The 19477-nt window shown below is 42.3% G+C and overlaps 1 protein-coding gene across 3 annotated transcripts in view; it reads right to left on the bottom strand.

Moving 5' to 3' along the window:
• LOC135099731 (cytochrome P450 2L1-like) overlaps positions 1-14837 on the bottom strand; it is a 29670-nt gene extending 14833 nt beyond the window's left edge. The window contains exons 1-3 of one of the 3 annotated variants that reach the window (XM_064002223.1): positions 14606-14836; positions 8085-8190; positions 1383-1476 (exon numbers count right to left, since the gene is read on the bottom strand). In XM_064002223.1, coding sequence (XP_063858293.1) covers positions 1383-1476; positions 8085-8169 — 179 coding nt within the window. In that variant the 5' untranslated portion in view covers positions 8170-8190; positions 14606-14836. Of the gene's footprint in view, positions 1-1382; positions 1477-8084; positions 8191-14605 lie in introns of those variants that run through there. The other 2 variants (XM_064002224.1, XM_064002225.1) reach the window with 2 other exon arrangements.
• Between the last annotated feature and the right edge of the window lie 4640 nt (positions 14838-19477).

Consider the following 19477-nt stretch of genomic DNA (forward strand, 5'->3'; position numbering starts at 1 on the left):
GTGTTGCACCAATTGCTCTAGGTCATGGAGGATAGCAAAGTTGTAGGCTAGTTCACCAGGATGGTCAGTGAAGGGAGAGGAAAGCCAAAGCTGGTGGTGAACATTGAAGTCTCCAAGAATGGAGATCTCTGCAAAAGGGAAGAGGGTCAGAATGTGCTCCACTTTGGAAGTTAAGTAGTCAAAGAATTTCTTATAGTCAGAGGAGTTAGGTGAGAGGTATACAGCACAGATAAATTTAGTATGAGAGTGACTCTGTAGTCGTAGCCAGATGGTGGAAAACTCGGAAGATTCAAGAGCGTGGGCACGAGAGCAGGTTAAGTCATTGCGCACATAAACGCAGCATCCAGCTTTGGATCGAAAATGAGGATAGAGAAAGTAGGAGGGAACAGAAAAGGGGCTACTGTCAGTTGCCTCAGACACCTGAGTTTCAGTGAGGAAAGGAAGATGAGGTTTAGAATAGGAGAGGTGGTGTTCTACAGATTGAAAATTAGATCTTAGACCGCGAATGTTGCAGAAGTTAATGAAGAAAAAGTTGAAGGGGGTGTCAAGACACTTAGGGTCGTCGACAAAAAGACAGTCCGACCTGGGGACATTTATGGTCCCCTCTCCAGATGGGGACTCCGAGGCTGGTGTAGGATTCGCCATGATGATTTAAAAATTTTTGAGTGAAGGGTGTGTGTGTTATAAGGTGTTTGTAGTTTTGTGTGGAGGAAGAGAGTTGTCTTTAGAGGGCAGGCTGTGACTGCCCCCTTGTGTTGTGAGACACAAAGGGAAACGTTCAGTGAGGTCACAGCTGGGTTTACTCGTAATGATAAGTTCACAGCACCCCCTGAACAGTGCTTTAGACCTCACTGGGAGTAATATATATATATATATATATATATATATATATATATATATATATATATATATATATATATATATATATATATATATATATATATATATATATATATATATATATATATATATATATATATATATATATATATATATATATATATATCAGTATAAACCCTTCCAGTAGTGCCAAACCGACCATGATCCCCACCTTTATAAGCCTTCTAAAATCGCACAAATTTTCACTGGAACAGATGCATTTAAAATATTAATCACAGCAGAGAGCACAAAAAAAAAAAAGTTTATTAATGTTTATCAATGTTTATTAAAGTTTACTAACAACGATTGAGAATTCAGCCCCGTTCCGACAAGCCGAATGTACAGTACATACAGTTGGACCCTCCATGACCCTAGAAAAGGCTCACGATGCCTTTGGTAGTCATGACAAGCAGTTTGGGAGCCACTGGTATAAACCTAATAGTATTAGCAGCTTTTTTTTTTTTTTCAACATAAACCTTATTAGTGGACATTTCCCATCTTACCTGAATGTATCACCATACTTTTTCTGAAATTTTTTACAGTCTTCAATCGTATGGCAATGAGAGAGGCAGCCGATGACTGGATAGCGGGGAGGTCCTGGCAGTAAGAGAACAAAAAATATTACATAGTATTCATACTGACATTACTGTACCGTCTCAGCTCCTTCCTTGGAATGCAAGTTATTGGGGTGTTGAAGGATGTCTGTATGATTCTTACGATAGTTTAACAATGATTCTTCATAATAAAAGAAGAAAAAATAAATAAATAAATACCCTTGAGAACCCGAACACCTCTATGGCTTAAATACCTGACTTTAGGAGAGCAGATTTTGAAGAATTAAAAAGGTACCTCCAAGGAGTGGACTGGCAAAGGATGCAGGGTGAGGTCAGGTCAGGGACGGAGTTCAGAGAGATAAGGCAGGATGAGGGAGGTGAGGTGAGGCTCCAGAAGGGAGGAGGAAAGAGGAAGGGGGGAGATAGGTGTGAGTATGTTGGAATGTCAGGTCATGCTGAAATGAAAGAGGTAAGGTCGAGGCGAGTTGATGAGGGAGGGGAGAGGATGGTAGGGAACGAGATGAGGGGTTTAGGTGAAGTAAATGTAGATGAATTGTATAAATATTTCGTAGATAAAGTTCATACAGGTCAATTAGCAAATATCCCGTATAAAACAATAAGATCACAAAAAAATGACCCTAAATGGATGACTGCTAGGTTAAAGCATTATATAGGGCGTAAGAGAAGTATATATAAGAGATTAAGGGCAGGTGAGGAAGTTTTAAGGACACAGTATAATGAATTAGTTAGAACAGTCAGGAAGTTAACGAGGAAAGCTAAGGACAATTATGAATTAAAGGTAGCCAGCCAGGCGAAGACGGACCCCAAGGGATTTTATCAGGTATACAGGACGAAAAATAAGGATACTGTAGGTCCATTAAAGGCAGCAGATGGGGAGCTGGTTAGTTCTGGGGAGGAGAATAGTAAACTTCTGAATGATTATTTTTTAACTGTCTTCACTCAGGAAAACATGCAGGATATGCCAGATAGTGAACAGGTGTTTAGAGCAGATGAGTATGAGAAGCTGACGGATATTTCCATAACTAGGGAGATAGTGGAGCAGGAGATAGATAGGCTAAAAAAGTTCAAGTCGCCAGGACCTGATGAAATATATCCCAGAGTACTGAAGGAATGTAAAAAGATTATTAGTGAGCCGTTAGTTTCTGTCTTTAGGAAATCACTGGAGTCGGGTGAGGTACCAGTAATGTGGAGGCAGGCTAATGTAGTACCCATCTTTAAGAAAGGGGATAAAACTTTAGCGTCTAATTATAGACCTGTCAGCTTAACTTCAGTTGTAGGTAAAATGTTAGAGTCAATAATAGCCAGGAACATTAGGGAACATTTAGACAAACATAACTTGATAAATCAGTCACAGCATGGCTTCACGAAGGGGAAGTTTTGCCTGACAAACTTGTTAAGTTTTTACAGTAAGGTGTACGAGGCAGTAGATAATGGTGATAGTTATGATATCTTATATCTGGACTTTAGTAAAGCATTCGACAAGGTGCCCCATCAAAGGCTCCTGAGAAAGGTTAGGGCGCACGGGATAGATGGGAAGGTGTTAGGTTGGATAGGGTCATGGCTTGGTAACAGGCGACAGAGAGTGCTAATAAACGGCTCGAAATCCGAGTGGGGTCATGTCATTAGTGGGGTGCCACAGGGATCAGTATTAGGGCCATTATTATTTCTAATATATATCAATGACTTGGATAGTGGAATTAGTAGCGATGTTAGTAAATTTGCGGACGACACAAAGATAGGTAGATTAATTAGGTCAGAAGCGGATGCCATCGCCTTGCAGACAGACTTAGATAGAATGAATGAATGGACGGATAGATGGCAAATGCAATTTAATATCAATAAATGCAAAGTGCTTAGCGTAGGTAGAGGAAACCCACACAATAGGTACACATTAAACACCCAAACTCTGGTAGGTACAGGGTACGAGAAAGATTTAGGAGTTATAGTTAGCTCTGAACTCCGTCTAGGGAAACAATGCATAGAAGCCAGAAACAAGGCAAATAGGGTACTAGGATTCATTTTTAGGAGTGTTAAAAGTAGAAGGCCGGAAGTAATATTAAAGTTATACTTGGCGCTGGTCAGACCTCATCTAGACTACGCTGTGCAGTTCTGGTCCCCACATTACAGGAAAGATATAGGTCTATTAGAATCAGTACAGAGGAGAATGACTAAAAGGATTCAGGGGATGAGGAGTATTCCTTACGAAGCGAGGTTGAAGCGGTTAAATTTACATTCTCTAGAGAGACGTAGGTTAAGAGGGGACCTGATAGAAGTCTTTAAGTGGTATAAGGGTTATAACAAGGGAGATGTAAGCAAAATTCTTAGGATCAGCAACCAAGGTAGAACAAGAAATAACGGGTTCAAGCTTGAAAAATTTAGGTTTAGGAAGGAGATAGGAAAAAATTGGTTCTCAAATAGAGTGGTAGATGAGTGGAACGGACTCAGTAATCATGTAGTTAGTGCCAGGACACTAGAGAGCTTTAAGAGAAGATTAGACAAGTGTATGGATGGGGATAACAGATGGAAATAGGTAGGAGTGTTTCATACAGGGACTGCCACGTGTAAGCCTGGTCGCTTCTTGCAGCTTCCCTTATTTCTTATGTTCTTATGTATCCTCATGAGAGTACAGAGCACGAGGCGTTCCGAAATACGGTTCCAGGCAGGTAAGGGAAGCGCCAGTAAACGTGCTACTACATTATTGTCTCAGATGTTTTGAGAAAGTTTTTCTAAGTTAATTACCATCGCAATTAATTTATTTCGGAATTATTATTATTATTATTATTATTATTATTATTATTATTATTATTATTATCATTATTATCATCATTACTATTATTATTATTACTATCATTATTATTATTATTATCATCATCATCATCATCATCATCATCATCATCATCATCATCATCATCATCAGCATTATAATCATTGCTATTTTATTTACTTATCTATCTTTAAGAATTGTTTCAGTATCCTCGTTTGTTTAAAGTTCCGAATACGTGTACATGCCTCGAGACTTCTTTACACACACACACACATACACACACACACACACACACACACGCACACACATTATTATTATTATTATCATTATCATTATTATTATTATCATTATTATTATTATTATTATTATTATTATTATTATTATTATTATTATTATTATTACACTTAATATACCTAAGTACCATTTTCTTTTGACTTTTTTTCGAACAACGACCTAATGTGGACAGGAAATACCACTAATTTAGGTAAATGAAGTAATTAATAAAAGAGATCTTCAAAAAAAAAACTTTATGAAGCAAATAATGTTGAGTGACTATATCATTTAAGTATCCTGAAAAGAACAATAATATATATATATATATATATATATATATATATATATATATATATATATATATATATATATATATATATATATATATATATATATATATATATATATATATATATATATATATATATATATATATATATATATATATATATATATATATATATATATATATATATATATATATATATATATATATATATATATATATATATATATATATATATATATATATATATATATATATATATATATATATATATATATATATATATATATATATATATATATATATATATATATATATATATATATATATATATATATATATATATATATATAAGTATATATATAAGTAAAGGACAGACCGAGGATGTTCAGTGTAGAAGAGTGGGACAGTTGAGTGTCACTGAAGAAGAAGGAATAGTTGTCTGGAAGGTTGTCATGTTGATAGATGGAAGAATTGAATTTTTGAGGCATTGAACAATACTAAGTTTGTTCTGCCCCAATCAGAAATTTTTAAGAAATTTTAGAGAAGTCATGCGTTCTGTGGCTTCCCTGCGTGAACTGTTTACTTCCTGAAAGCTTGGACGTCTACGAAAAGACGTGGAAAAGTGCAGGGTGGTATCATCAGCATAGAAGTGGATAGAATAAGAAGTTTGGTTTAGATCATTGATGAATAATAGGAAGAGAGTGGGTGACAGCACAGAACCCTGAGAAACATCATTGTTAATAATATATTTAGAAGAAGAACAATAACCGTCTACCACAGCAACAATAGAACGGTCAGAAAGGAAACTTGACATGAAGTTACAGAGAGAAGGATAGAAGACGCAGGAGGATAGTTTGGAAATGAAAGCTTTGTGCCAGACTCTATCAAAAGCTTTTGATATGTCTAAGGCAACAGCAAAAGTTTCACCATAATCTCTAAAAGAGGATAACCAAGACTCAGAAAGGAAACCCAGAAGATCACCTGCCTTGACGGAACCCATACTGGCGATCAGATAGAAGGTTGTGAAGTGATAGATGTTTAAGAATCTTCCTGTTGAGGATAGATTCAAAAACTTTAGGTAGGTAGGAAATAAAAGCAATAGGACGGTAGTTTGAGGGATTAGAACGGTCACCCTTTTTAGGAACAGGCTGAGTGTAGGCAAACTTCCAGCAAGAAGGAAAGGTAGATGTTGACAGACAGAGTTGAAAGAGTTTGACTAGGCAAGGTGCAAGCACGGAGGCGCAGTTTCGGAGAACAATAGGAGGGACCCCATCAGGTCCATAAGCCTTCCGAAGGTTTAGGCCAGCGAGGGCATGGAAAACATCGTTGCGAAGAATTTTAATAGGTAGCATGAAGTAGTCAGAGGGTGAAGGAGAGGAAGGAACAAGCCCAGAATCGTCCAAGGTAGAGTTTTTAGCAAAGGTTTGAACGAAGAGTTCAGCTTTAGAGACAGATGTGATAGCAATGGTGCCATCACCATAAAGGAGGGAAGAAGAACCAAAGTTATCGGAGATGTTTTTGGCTAGATGCCAGAAATCAGGAGGGGAGTTAGTTCTTGAAAGATTTTGACACCTTCTATTAATTAAGTTTTTGGCCAGTTAGAGAACAGACTTGGCATGTTCCATGCAGAAATATAAAGTGCATGAGATTCTAGTGATGGAAGGCTCAAGTACCTTTGTGGGCCACCTCTCTATCATGTATAGCACGAGAATAGGTTGTGTTAAACCAAGGTTTGGAAGGTTTTGGTCGAGAAAAAAGAGTGAGGAATGTACGCTTCCATGCCAGACATTATCACCTCTCTTATGCGTTCGGCACACAGAGAAGGGTTTCTGACACGGAAGCAGTAGTCATTCCAAGGAAAATCAGCAAAATACCTCCTCAAGTCCTCCCAATTAGCAGAGGTAAAACGCCAGAGGCACCTCAGCTTAGAGCGATCCTGAGGAGGGATTGGAGCGATAGGACAAGATAAAGATATGAGACAGTGATCGGAAGATCCAAGGGGAGAAGAGAGGGTAACAGTATAAGCAGGATTAGGGGTTAGGAAAAAGTCAAGAATGTTAGGTGTATCTCCAAGACGGCCAGGAATACGAGTAGGGTGTTGCACCAATTGCTCTACGTCGTGGAGGATAGTAAAGTTAAAGGCTAGTTCACTAGGATGGTCAGTGAAGGGAGAGGAAAGCCAAAGCTGGTGGTGAACATTGAAGTCTCCAAGAATGGAGATCTCCGCAAAAAGGGAGAGAGTCAGAATGTGCTTCACTTTGGAAATTAAGTAGTCAAAGAATTTTTTATAGTCACAAGAGTTAGGTGAGAGGTATACAGCACAGATAAATTTAGTTTGAGAGTGACTCTGTAGTCGTAGCCAGATGGTGGAAAACTCGGATGATTCAAGCGCGTGGGCACGAGAGCAGGTCAAGTCGTTGCGCACATAAACGTAACATCCAGCTTTGGATTGAAAATGAGGATAGAGAAAGAAGGAACAGAAAAGGGACTACTGTCAGTTGCCTCATACATCTGTATCAGTGAGGAAAAGAAGATGAGGTTTATTAGAGAAGAGGTGGTGTTCTTTATACTTAAAATTAGATCTAAGACCACGAATGTTGCAGAAGTTAGTGAAGAAAAGTTGCGGGGAGTGTCAAGACACTTAGGGTCCATATCAGAAGAGCAGTCCCCTCCCCAGATGGGAACTTAGAGGTTGGTGTAGTAGTCGCCATGATAATTTTGAATTATGAGTGAAGGGTATGTGTATAATTAGATGCTTGTAGTTTTGTATGAAGGAAGAGAGTTGTCTTTAGAGGGCAGGCTGTAAGTGCCCCCTTGCGTTGTTGGACACAAAGGGAAACGTTCAGTGAGGTCGCAGCTGGGTTTAATGACAGGTTCACAGCACCTCCTGATCCAGTGCTTTAAACTTGGGAGTAATTATCGTTTCGGCAGGTGCCTACTGCCTCCTCCTTGTAATGGTCAAAGAGTAACTCGCGTTTTTTAATCAGGCTGAAGTGTAAGAGTGACAGTCACTTATGAATCTCGACTCACAACCAACATTACCATCTTATTCTGGGGACGATAACAAGTAAGGGAACACTCGGGTCGGTGCGATAAGGAAGACCACACCCTTACCTCTACTAGAATCGCCACAAACAGACCTGTACTCAGAGACGCTTTGTTCTCTCGTTAGGACTTCAGAGGCCACAAAGATGATTCGTCAGGTTCTCGTTTTTATTTTCATTCTTAAAGATGCAGAATTCTTATTAGACTACAATTAAGATCACTAGAAAAGTGTAGAGGGAAGTGTCTGACAGGGACGCACCTGGAGGCAGCCCTGGTGGGTCCTTGTTGAGGTAGAAAGCCACCAGCACCACCAGCAACACCACCGCCACCACCTCCAGCAACATCACGCCTCTTCACTCGATGCGCTGCCAACAAATAAAGGGAGTTTCTTGCTTGCACACCATGAACAGGACTAACCTACTGAATAAAAACGACAATAATACAAATAAATAAATAAAATAGATAAATAAAAAAAAAAACAGAAGTAATGAGATGAACACCTTTTAATTTGTTAATGATTATGTTATGTGATACTTGTTAAATTGTGGTGTGTGAGGTGGGAGAGGGGAAACTGAGGCGCCGTTTATGTGTAGGAGAGAGAGAGAGAGAGAGAGAGAGAGAGAGAGAGAGAGAGAGAGAGAGAGAGAGAGAGAGAGAGAGAGAGAGAGAGAGAGAGAGAGAGAGTGTGTTTCACTGAGATCAGTAAACGTCGAGGAAGAGAGCTAATTAATTTCTACCTTCCTTGCTACGCATAGAGCGATGTGAAAGAAGACCCGTGTATATTCGATCTACTCTCATTACTAAAGTACTGTACAAGCTCTCTCTCTTTCTCTCTCTCTCTCTCTCTCTCTCTCTCTCTCTCTCTCTCTCTCTCTCTCTCTCTCTCTCTCTTTATTTAAACATCAATATATACATAAACTACAAGTCTAAAGGGTTACTTTGCCTCGTGCCCTATCTAAAAGACCTTAGATATTACTATGTACAGTGATAAAAAATTAACATTTTACATTAATAATTATACAATTATTTACAATGCTTAGATACTAAAAAAAAAATATATATATATATACGGTTGCTCATTGAGGGAAGTGTTCATGTCACTAGCAGCACCATCGGGGTTGGAAGGGCCGCCCTCCACCTGTGTGCCGCCAGCTTCACCTGCGCTGTTGACATTTACTGAACAGCTGGTGTGGCCGCGGTGAAGCTGTTCCACAGGCGGGCAGTCCTTGCAGTATAGGTCCTGAGGTGCTGACTAGACCGTGACCTGGTACGTCCACAAGCTGATTGGTGGTGGACACCGTCCTCGTTTCCCTCCTGGCAGCTCGCAGTGGTAGCCTCAGTCTGGTCAGGTGTGGCACTTCCTGTACCTGGGCCTTGTGGAGCACCACAAGCACTCTGACATCCCGCCGGTGTTCCAGGGAGTCCAGGGGAGCCAGGTCCTGTAATGGTGGCTGGAGGTGGTTGCCCTTCACCAGCTACATGACTCTCCGCTCAACTTTGTCCAGCTTCCTCATATGCGTGGGTGCACTAGACATCCATGACAGGGCGGCGTACTCCAGGTAAGGCCTAATCTGTGCCTTATACAGCAGGAGTATTCTTCTGCTGTCGAGAAAGGACGCTACCCTGCGCAGGGCGGAGACGCGGAGAGAAGCCTGTCGAGCGATGGTCTGGAGGTGCAGGCCGAAGCGTAGTTTCCGGTCCACGTCCACTCCGAGGATCCTGATGTGGTCCTCAAGAGGCAGTGCCGTGTCTCCAAACCACACGCGCCCTTCCATCTCATGGAGGGCAGCTGTAGATCGGGACACTACCATCGCCTGTGTCTTGTTGGGGGCAAAGTTAACCTGCCATCACTCCCCCAACTCCTTTATCAGGTTGAGTTTATGACTAAACTCTACAGCCACTTGCCGGCTGTCCTGACGTCTGTTGGAGTGGGAGAGCGTGCAGTCGTCGGCATAGGCAGATATATCCGGCACGAGCTGCAGCAGGTCGTCCATGTACAGGTTCCACAGGATAGGGCCCAGTACGGAGCCCTGTGGAACCGATGCACGCACCGGCAGGGCAGGCGATGCCTGATCGTTCACGACAACGTGAAGAGTCCTGTCCTGGAGGTAATCACTCAGCAGGTGTAGTAGATCGCCCTGGATACCCTTGGTACACAGCTTCTCCAGCAGGCCAGCGTGCCACACCCGGTCAAAGGCTCCTGCTATGTCCAAGGCGACTACCAGGGTGTCCAGAGCATCATCGAGGGCATCTTGCCAGTCGTGGAAAAGGAGTAGAAGGTCTGAGGTGGACCGTCCAGCTCTGAAACCGAACTGTTGGTTCGAGAGGAGGCTGTTATCATCCATGTGGCGACATATTTCCACCGCCACAATCCTCTCGAACACCTTGCCCACCACAGACAGTAGGGAGATTGGCTGCAGTTGCCTGGATCAGACTTAGCGTTCCTCTTGTGGACTGGCACCACGCGTGCCTCCTTCCACACCGAGGACCAAGTGTTTTCTTCCAGGCAGGCCGTGAAGACCTGTGAAAGCGGCCCTGCCAGCTCACTTGCGCAGTGCTTCAGGGTCCGTGGGCTGATGTCGTCTGGCCCTGTGGCCTTTCTAACGTCGACTTCTCTCAGCAGGAGCTCCACCTTCTCCCTCGTCACCTCCAGGGTTGTGACCGTCACGGCTGCCTCCTGTTCCAGGCGTGGGGGAGGCCTCCCGGAGTCGTCGACGGTCATCTTCGCCGCGAAGTGCTCAGCCAGCAGCTCTGCCTTGTCCCGGCTGCTGGATGCATAAAAACCGTCTAGCCTGGTGAGGGGAGGAATGGCTTCCTGGCAGTTTAGACCCTGCCTCTCCTTCACAAAGGTCCACCAGGTCTTATTTCCAACTCCAGACCCGCACAGCTTGGCTCGGAGGTCTGTCCCCCACTTCCTTTTTGTCCATGTACCTGCATGCTTTCCGGTGGAGGTTTTTGTTCCTTTGTGAAGGGTTCCTCTTGTACCAGAGTCAGGCGGAGTATTTCCTCTCAGCAGCTAGGCGACAGCGATAGCCAAAGTATAGGAAGTCTGAGGGCTTGGATGTGAAGCAGCGGCATGGGACGTATTTCTCCTGCAGAACGAATATGCGCGCGGTGATGGATCGTGTTTTGCACTCTGCTCCTCCAGAGAGCAGACTGTTCCAGTCAGTCATGCACAGAGCTTGACGCAGAGAAGCCCAGTTGGCTTGATCCCGCAGCCAGATGGAGCAGATTGTGGCCTTATCACGTGCCGCACTCACGGTTATGTGAGTCGGGACAGCATAGTGGTCTGAGCTGCCCACAGGCTCAAGCTGATAGCAGACAACAGCCCCCTCCTGGACATCAGTGATGACCGTGTCAAGCGACCCTCCCCGCACGTGGGTGGGAAAGCTGACGTAATTCGTCAGGCCCTGCACAGTTAGGAGGCTCTCATAGGCGTCCCGCTACAGGTGATGGTTCAGGTCACCCATGATGAGCACTTGTGAGCAGCGGTGCCTCATCAGAATGTCGTCCATGTTGTCTGTGAGGAATTCTATGGGCCCGGGGCCTTGGCGCGGAGGGCGGTATACGGCACATAGCAGCAGTCCTGCGCCATCCCTCATCATTGTTCGGAAGAACAGTGCCTCTATCATCGCTGGCGTATCCACTTGCAACATCTGGGCCTGCATCCCTTCACGGAAGCATACAGCGACGCCGCCACCAGTTCGCTCAGGACTGTCCTTCCTGGTCCAGTGGGTATATCCTCGGATCCTTCCGAAGGACGGCTCGACCTCATCGTTTAGCCAAGTTTAACTGGATACAACGATGTCCACGCTGTGGCTCAGGATAGAGCTATGGGTGAGGTCGCCGATATTTGTGCGGAGGCCGCGAACATTTGCTGAGAGGACAGTCAGCATACTCCTTGCACTCCGTGGTGACTCCTCCATGATGGGCAGTGCTTACCGCGTGGGTGGGGGACACCAGGGTTATTCAGTAGAAGGTTGTGGGGAGTCCACTGCCAACCTGTTGTTTGCCCCCACTGATGCCGCTGTGGTTGTGCCTGTGAGTGGGAGAAGCCTGGTGGGGAGGCCAAGTGGTAAAAGGTTGGCTCTCTCTCTCTCTCTCTCTCTCTCTCTCTCTCTCTCTCTCTCTCTCTCTCTCTCTCTCTCTCTCTCTCTCTCTCGGGGGTCTTAAACTCTGTGTCCTTATCGGAGGTCAAGAAGGCTGATAACACACACACACACACACACACACACACACACGTGACTATTATAATCTATAGGAGCTCTGCCTGATTGCGCTATAATTGAGTGGAGACTTGTACTTCTAGCATTCGCGATTTGGAGTGGCTGTAGTGATTTACTGTGGGTGTAACGCAAGTTCCTTTAATAGATAATTCTCTGATCTATAATACACTTTTGTTATTCCAACTAGGAACGTCTTTGATTTAGTCTACAAAAATGTTGTGATTTACCTTTGATTCCCCTCCGTGGTTCTTAATAATAATGATTTCTGTCTCTTCTAGTACCGTCATTTCCTGAGAGAGAGAGAGAGAGAGAGAGAGAGAGAGAGAGAGAGAGAGAGAGAGAGAGAGAGAGAGAGAGAGAGAGAGAGAGAGTCGTTCAGTCCTAGCATGCGGCAAACAGGTCGCTCTTTAAATTCGTGATGATATTAAAGCCACACAAATAACGATGACGGAAGTTTCACGCTGTTATGGATGTGCACTACTGCCTCTGCTCGTGTGCACTAAGAACCCACGGCCTTGACAGAGGCTCGACTGCAGCACTTATCTCCTACCTAGTTAGCCTACCTTCATCACTGCTGCGCGCTCCGCCTTGAGCAGGGAGCTGAGATGAACAACGCCCGCAATATCGTATGCTGCAGTACTGAAAGTTTCATTTGTTTTCATCTTGATATTGTGCAGTAGTTTGTGCAATATTATCCTTGTTCAGCTGTGTGTATGTACTCTCTCTCTCTCTCTCTCTCTCTCTCTCTCTCTCTCTCTCTCTCTCTCTCTCTCTCTCTCTCTCTCTCTCTCTCTCTCTCTCTCTCTCTCTCTTAATAGTTTACTACATACATCCTTGAGGCAAGTCATAAGAAAAAAGAAGATAAATAAAGCAGTTCTTCATTTTCACTGTGATGTGTGTGCAGTGTTTCCTGTATCTAACCAATGTCTTGATTTTCAGTGGTAGTGAGCGAGGAAGGAGCTGGTGTGACCTGCCAGCGGCTTTCCTCATGATTGTGTGTGTTAAACATCTTCCGTTGTCTCAGGAAAAGAACATAAACAAACAACTCAACGACCACGACTCCTTGAGGAGCGACGGGAGTTCATTCTTTGTTATTTGCTGTTATTTTATTTTATTCAATTATATTTTCTTTTTTACTCGTTAGCATTGTGGTCAAGACGGAATATTACTGCTTCATACCCACATTTCATGCCCTCAATCGGAAACTGAGACATGAGCCAATAACTCCCGTGAGTGGCCCACCCACCATCATCCCTCCCCCCCTTCATTCCTTCCTTCCTTCCTTCCTCATCGACCAAGCAAGTATATTGTTCACGAAGGAATTGACGTTGATGGGTCACTCAAGAGAAGGATGCTTCGAAAGATGCTTCGTGCTACTCGGTGGAGGAAGAAGAGGAAGACCTTAGACCAATACTTTTAAATATGTCATTTCTTGAAGTCTCATCGAGTATGTAGAAATTTGTAGCGTTTACTCAAAAACCTGATGGGATGATTATCCTTTACGGATTGTAAGTAAAAGATTTACTGTTATAATCTGACAACAAGCAGACGTTTCTTTTTAAACCCTTCTGCTCGCAATCTGCAAGAACACTCTAACAAATATCTGAGTAACCACAGCGTGTATCTCTAGAAAGTCATCATTAATTGATACATGACAGCATTACTTTATGAAGCACATCCATCTACTTCAGCGACACACGTGTGTGTTCTGTGTTGTAATGAAGCAGAGAAATTGTATACGAGTGGTCTATAATAACAATTTAAGTGTTTTCATACTACCATTGCTTTGGTCCTATTATGCTTGCTGCTGCCACACCAAAGAGCGCTCATGCAGGTACTGGGCAAGCCGCCTTGTTTATTACCTAGTGTGTCATTTACAAAGGGTTGTCTGCTGGTTACCTAGCTGGCCGTTCCCCTATGGAAATTGTTCAGAACTAATAGTGATCGATCTTTGTGTAAGACTGAGACCACTCACACACCACACCGGGACAGAAAGGTCAGAACCTCTCAGCTTATATCCCGTATCTACTTGCTGCTAGGTGAACGGGACCTACACATTAAAAGGCTCGCGCATTTGCTTCGCCGCGCACGGGACTCGAACCCGGACCTTTTTGATTGCCAACCGAGCGTGCTGAGAGAGAGAGAGAGAGAGAGAGAGAGAGATACTCAAACGAAGGTTCACACTCGAACATATCACTCGACGAAAATATGTAATACCAAAATGAGTTTACAACATACCAATGTACCCAATATACAGTAATGTAGTTTCCGAGCGTATTTATGACAATTCTAATAACACCCTTTTCTCCTGAATGTAGTGGTTTCGCGTTTCTGAACTAACGACTCTCTCTCTCTCTCTCTCTCTCTCTCTCTCTCTAAAGAAAGGAAGAGCTTGTAAGGCAGATTAATCTTTCATCTAGTTGTTCGATGTTAAAGCGCTGTGGTATCAATGTGTTTTTCTCTAATCAAAGAAAATTGGCAAGAACGAAAGAAAATAATGAAACTTTTCTATGTAGTCTGCTCGATACTGAAGTTCAATGAACGTGTCACTTACATGAGTGAGTGTAGAAAAACCTGAGCAATTCAGGTTCAGTTCTAAAGCACATTAGAACGATGCAGTGACAACAGCATGTGCACGTTCAGCTCGCCACGTGCGTTATAAACATCCACAGAAACATTCAAGTATTGTCAGGAGGCTTGGAGACAATACTGCTCTGGCTCCAGCACGGCAATGAACACTTCCCACTCCGCTTCACACTGGTGCACTAACTCTACTAACTGCCTGCATGATGGCTCAAGGCCGCCACTCAGCCCGTCTCCCGACACTCACCCACTGCTGCGTCATCGTGACATTCCCGCGGCACCTGCCATGCTTCTTCTTCTTTTTTTTTTTTTTTGTAGGAGGTACACCAGCCAAGGGCAACAAGAAATGCAATAAAAAAATGCCCACTGAGATGCCGGTCCTTGAACAGAGTCGACAGAGTAAGTCAAAAATACTGGATAAGTGTCTTGAAACCTCCCTCTTAAAGGAGTTCAAGTTATAGGAAGATGGAAATACAGAAGCAGACAGGGAATTCCAGAGTTTACCAGAGAAAGGGGTGAATGATTGAGAATACTAGTTAACTCTTGCATTAGAGAGGTGGACAGAATAGAGGTGAGAGAAAGAAGAAAGTCTTGTGCAGCGAGGCCGCGGGAGGAGGGGAGGCATGTAGTTAGCAAGATCAGATGAGCAGTTGGCATGAAAATAGCGTTAGAATATAGCAAGAGATGAAACATTGAGGCGATGAGAAAGAGCCTGAAGACAGTCAGTTAGAGGAGAGGAGTTGATGAGACGAAAAACTTTTGATTCCACTGTCTAAAATAGCGATATTAGTGGAATTCTCCCATACATGTGAAGCATACTCCATACATGGACGGATAAGGCCCCTGTACAGAGTGCAGAACTCCTAACTTCATTGAAGCTGTTTTAGCTAGATATGAGATGTGAAGTTTCCCAGTTTACATTATGAGAAAAGGACAGACCGAGGATGTTCAGTGTAGAAGAGGGGGAAAGTTGCGTGTCACAGAAACCATTGTGTTTAATGAAGTATATTTCACGGAGGCCAACTGTTAAGTGGGATGCAACGATGTTGCTCGTAACACGATACGAGTTCGTTCACACTTTTTCTAAGATTCTATGACGACCACGTTGTGAAGTTGATGACATCTTACTCACACATGAGTCATCCGTTTTGTTCGAAATTGGTATGATATTTGATGAATGAATTACAGACTGATCTACGAGACTGCAACAACTGGGCCGTGCAAGGCCAAACATAATATTCACACCGGTATGAGTAATAGTATATACGTACGGTTTCAAAAGTCATGTACAGTAACTCCTTGCAGACTGTTATTCAGTGAGGTATACCTTATGACAGCCAAGGGAAGAGTTTGGTTCACATTTAATTTTCCTCCCAAGTAGTAATACATCTCGATTTTTTTTTTTTTTTAATCAATTCCAGGCACAGTATGGAAATGGCGATGTGGCTCACCAACATGTTGCCGCGATGACGGGAAAGTACCAGCGCACCAACTGGAGACTGAAAACGGTAGAGCCTCCACCGTCCACGGCCCCGACTGTCAACCTACTCCGCTTATCTACTCGACTGCATACGATTAAAATCACTCTGGCTAAAGTTACCCAAGAGCACCTCCCCCTTCACTACTTTACCTGAATCTCCGATTGTTAAATCAACAGACACTGTATGGTGTCTGGGAGAGGGTGTTATTCAGATAAGAAGAGCGTAAGTGGCGGGTAATGATGCATTGCTTTGAATTCACTGTACTGTTTTCATTAGTGGTTATGTTACGTCTGAAATTCGATACGGGCCGTGTGGGAGTGAGGGTCAGGTGAAAGAAGGCGGTGCCTCACAAGCACGAAGCCCTACCGATCTCCTGACACCTCACACACACCATGAGTCAGTACTGGTGCCTTTTTTTTTTTTTTTCCACAGTTGCACCACCCTCGCACTACTGATGCTCACACCCGAACAGTGCCTACAGAATCGCTATCTCAGCTTGCGCAGCACCTGCATTTTTATTATTTGTTCTTTCCTACCTAAAACTCACAACAGCCCTGCACCAGCAAGTTTGTAGCTACAGGTATTGTAGACATGTGAACTTTCAACCATCTCACCATGACTGTCTTAAATGTTTTTAAATATACTAGTTTAGATTGCTGTATTTTAAAGAGTATGTCAATCTCAAGATGGCTTACGAGTATCCTCATTAAACGAAAACCCAGTTGGCCAAACTTTTTGACTATTTGTCAGTCAATAATGCTGGCACAATGCAATGATCTCATAATTACGAGGTGATTATTTTACTTGTTCTACGTATACAGAACATCACGGCTAAATAATAATAATAATAATAATAATAATAATAATAATAATAATAATAATAATGATAATAATAATAATAATGATAATAAAAACATGCATCAGAGAAGTGTTTCTGAAACTTACATCTTGATAAGTGTTCCGGGAGGAAACACATTAACGCCCATCTTCTCTTTATCAAATGTCAATGCGATTGAATGTGTAGCGCGTCTTCCAGATAACTAACCCTTCTTCAATGACACTCAACTATTCCCCTCTTCGATCTACACTGAACATCCTTGGTCTGTTATTTACTTATAATATAAACTGAAACTTTCACACCTCATCTCTAGCTAAAACACCTTCTATGAAGTTCGGCGTTCTGAGTCGTCTTCGCCAGTTTTTTTTATCACTATCTCCCCAGCTGGTAACTCTATACAGGAACCTTATCCGTCCATGTATGGATTTATGTTTCGCATGGATGAGGGCGGTTCCACTCATACCGCTCTGCTAGACAGAAAGCATTCCATCTTATCAACTCCTCTCCTCTGTCTTCAGTCTCTCTCTCTCTCTCTCTCTCTCTCTCATCGTCGCAATGTTGCATTTCTAGCCGTCTTCTACCGCTATTTTCACTCTAACTGCTCTTCTGATCTTGTTAACTACATGCCCTCCTCCTCCCGCGGCCTCTCTACACGACTTTATTTTTTCTCACCACTACTCTGTCTACCTCTTTAATGCAAGAATTACCCTCTTTTCTCACTCATCACTTTTTTCTGGTAAATTCTGATACTCCCTGCCTGCCTCTACATTTCCTTCTTCCTATGACTTGAAGTCTTTCAAGAGCGAGGTTTCAAGACACTTTTTGGTTTTTGATGATCGTGTCTGACCTCTGTCTGGGGAGTGGCACCTCAGTGGGTTTCTTTTTTTTTTTCTTTTTACCCTTGCCAGCACCCTTCCTAAAAAAAAAAAAAATCTATCACCTCTTGCACCCGTGTCTAGCAAGTCATAAATTCCTTTCACACAAACACTGCTGCAATGCCACATCTTAATCCATTTAGAACCACAATCCTCTCATCATAACTTTCTCACCTTCGTATCCAGATAAATACTTATCACTTACATATGACATCATCTGTACATTTCTCTCACATGCATGAGCCCTTCCATGTCCACATAACAGAACACTGAAGGCTTCTACTCCCTGCATAATGGCCCATGAAACTCCTTTTTCACTGCAGGACCTCTGTTAGTCCACTATCCTATAATCATACTTTACACAGCATTAATTTATAACACCAAGTGTTGTATTTGCAGTATATAAGTATAAGTACAAGTTGGCCTTCAGAGTTTGAGTGCTAATGACTGCTGAAGTTTCCAAGATGAAAAGAATCAAACACTTAAATTGTTACGAGTTAAGTTCGTATTATGTCAATAATCTGAGGTCTGGACAAAAGAAAACTGCATTATGATGACAGTGTAAGAGTTGCCCTGTAAGTTAATGTGATAGTGAGATAGACTTGAGGAAATAGAAGGTTGAAGTATGGTACGCTAATATTACATGACAAACAAAAGAACAGTATAAGGATGATGGGAGGTTCACTTATGATCAAATAACAAAGTTAAGTTAGTGTGTCTTAGGTGGCTACATACTAAAACTATTTTCCTTGGAAGACCAAATTCTTGATGTAGAGTTTGTTGCTGATTTTTGAGATCCTACCAGATTATTATTTGCTGAAATAGGATTTTTTCCTAACCAAAGTACAACTTTGCCACTTCTTAATTGAACATCAAGGATATTAAGAGTGAGAAAGTACTCAAGGAGGATGAAATTATTGAGGTGAATCTGAGATTGCAACATGAGCACTGTGGTATGGATTTTAAAAGGAAAAAAGGAAGGCTCACTGTTTAGCTATAGTATACTTGCATTGGACCTGATGTTGCTCTGAGAAGAGGAGTTTGAGGAAAAGAATTAGTGATGGATAAGAAGCAGGCATTGAAATGTATGAAGAAAGATAGGAATGCATCACCCAGTTCCTTAATGAACCCTATGGACTGCACCTCTTTTTATCTGGTCATCAAATGTAAAATTAATTTCCTTCCTTGCTTTCCAAATGCCTCCATAATAGAGTACACTTCCCTACATGGCTATATCTTGTTTAACTGCATCTACTACTGTGCTATTAGTCGTCATAAATGTCCAAATAACAAAAATTACATACTAAGAGTCTACTTATCCTTCAGTGAATTTCAGTATGATAACTGTACTGAAAATGACATAACATTTGTAATATAAAGGAAGGTAATCATATTAAAGGGCAAAGCTGTAAAGTAAAGCATGTTATATTCAGCAAAAAAAGTTTCAACATAAAATATAGTTCAAATTCTGAGGACCCTTGAAACAGGGTATTTGGTAAAACATATTCATGCAAGGTAGTCCTACCTCTCCTGTCTAAATGTGACTGTTAATATTACCAGGCATTATCTTACATTCTGAAAAATCAACTTTCTCTTGAATGCCATGGGATTAGCTCACTTACTTGTGCTACCATTCTTGTTTCTTTTCT

Source organism: Scylla paramamosain, chromosome 4, assembly GCF_035594125.1.
Source record: "Scylla paramamosain isolate STU-SP2022 chromosome 4, ASM3559412v1, whole genome shotgun sequence".
In the NCBI taxonomy this organism is placed as follows: domain Eukaryota; kingdom Metazoa; phylum Arthropoda; class Malacostraca; order Decapoda; family Portunidae; genus Scylla; species Scylla paramamosain.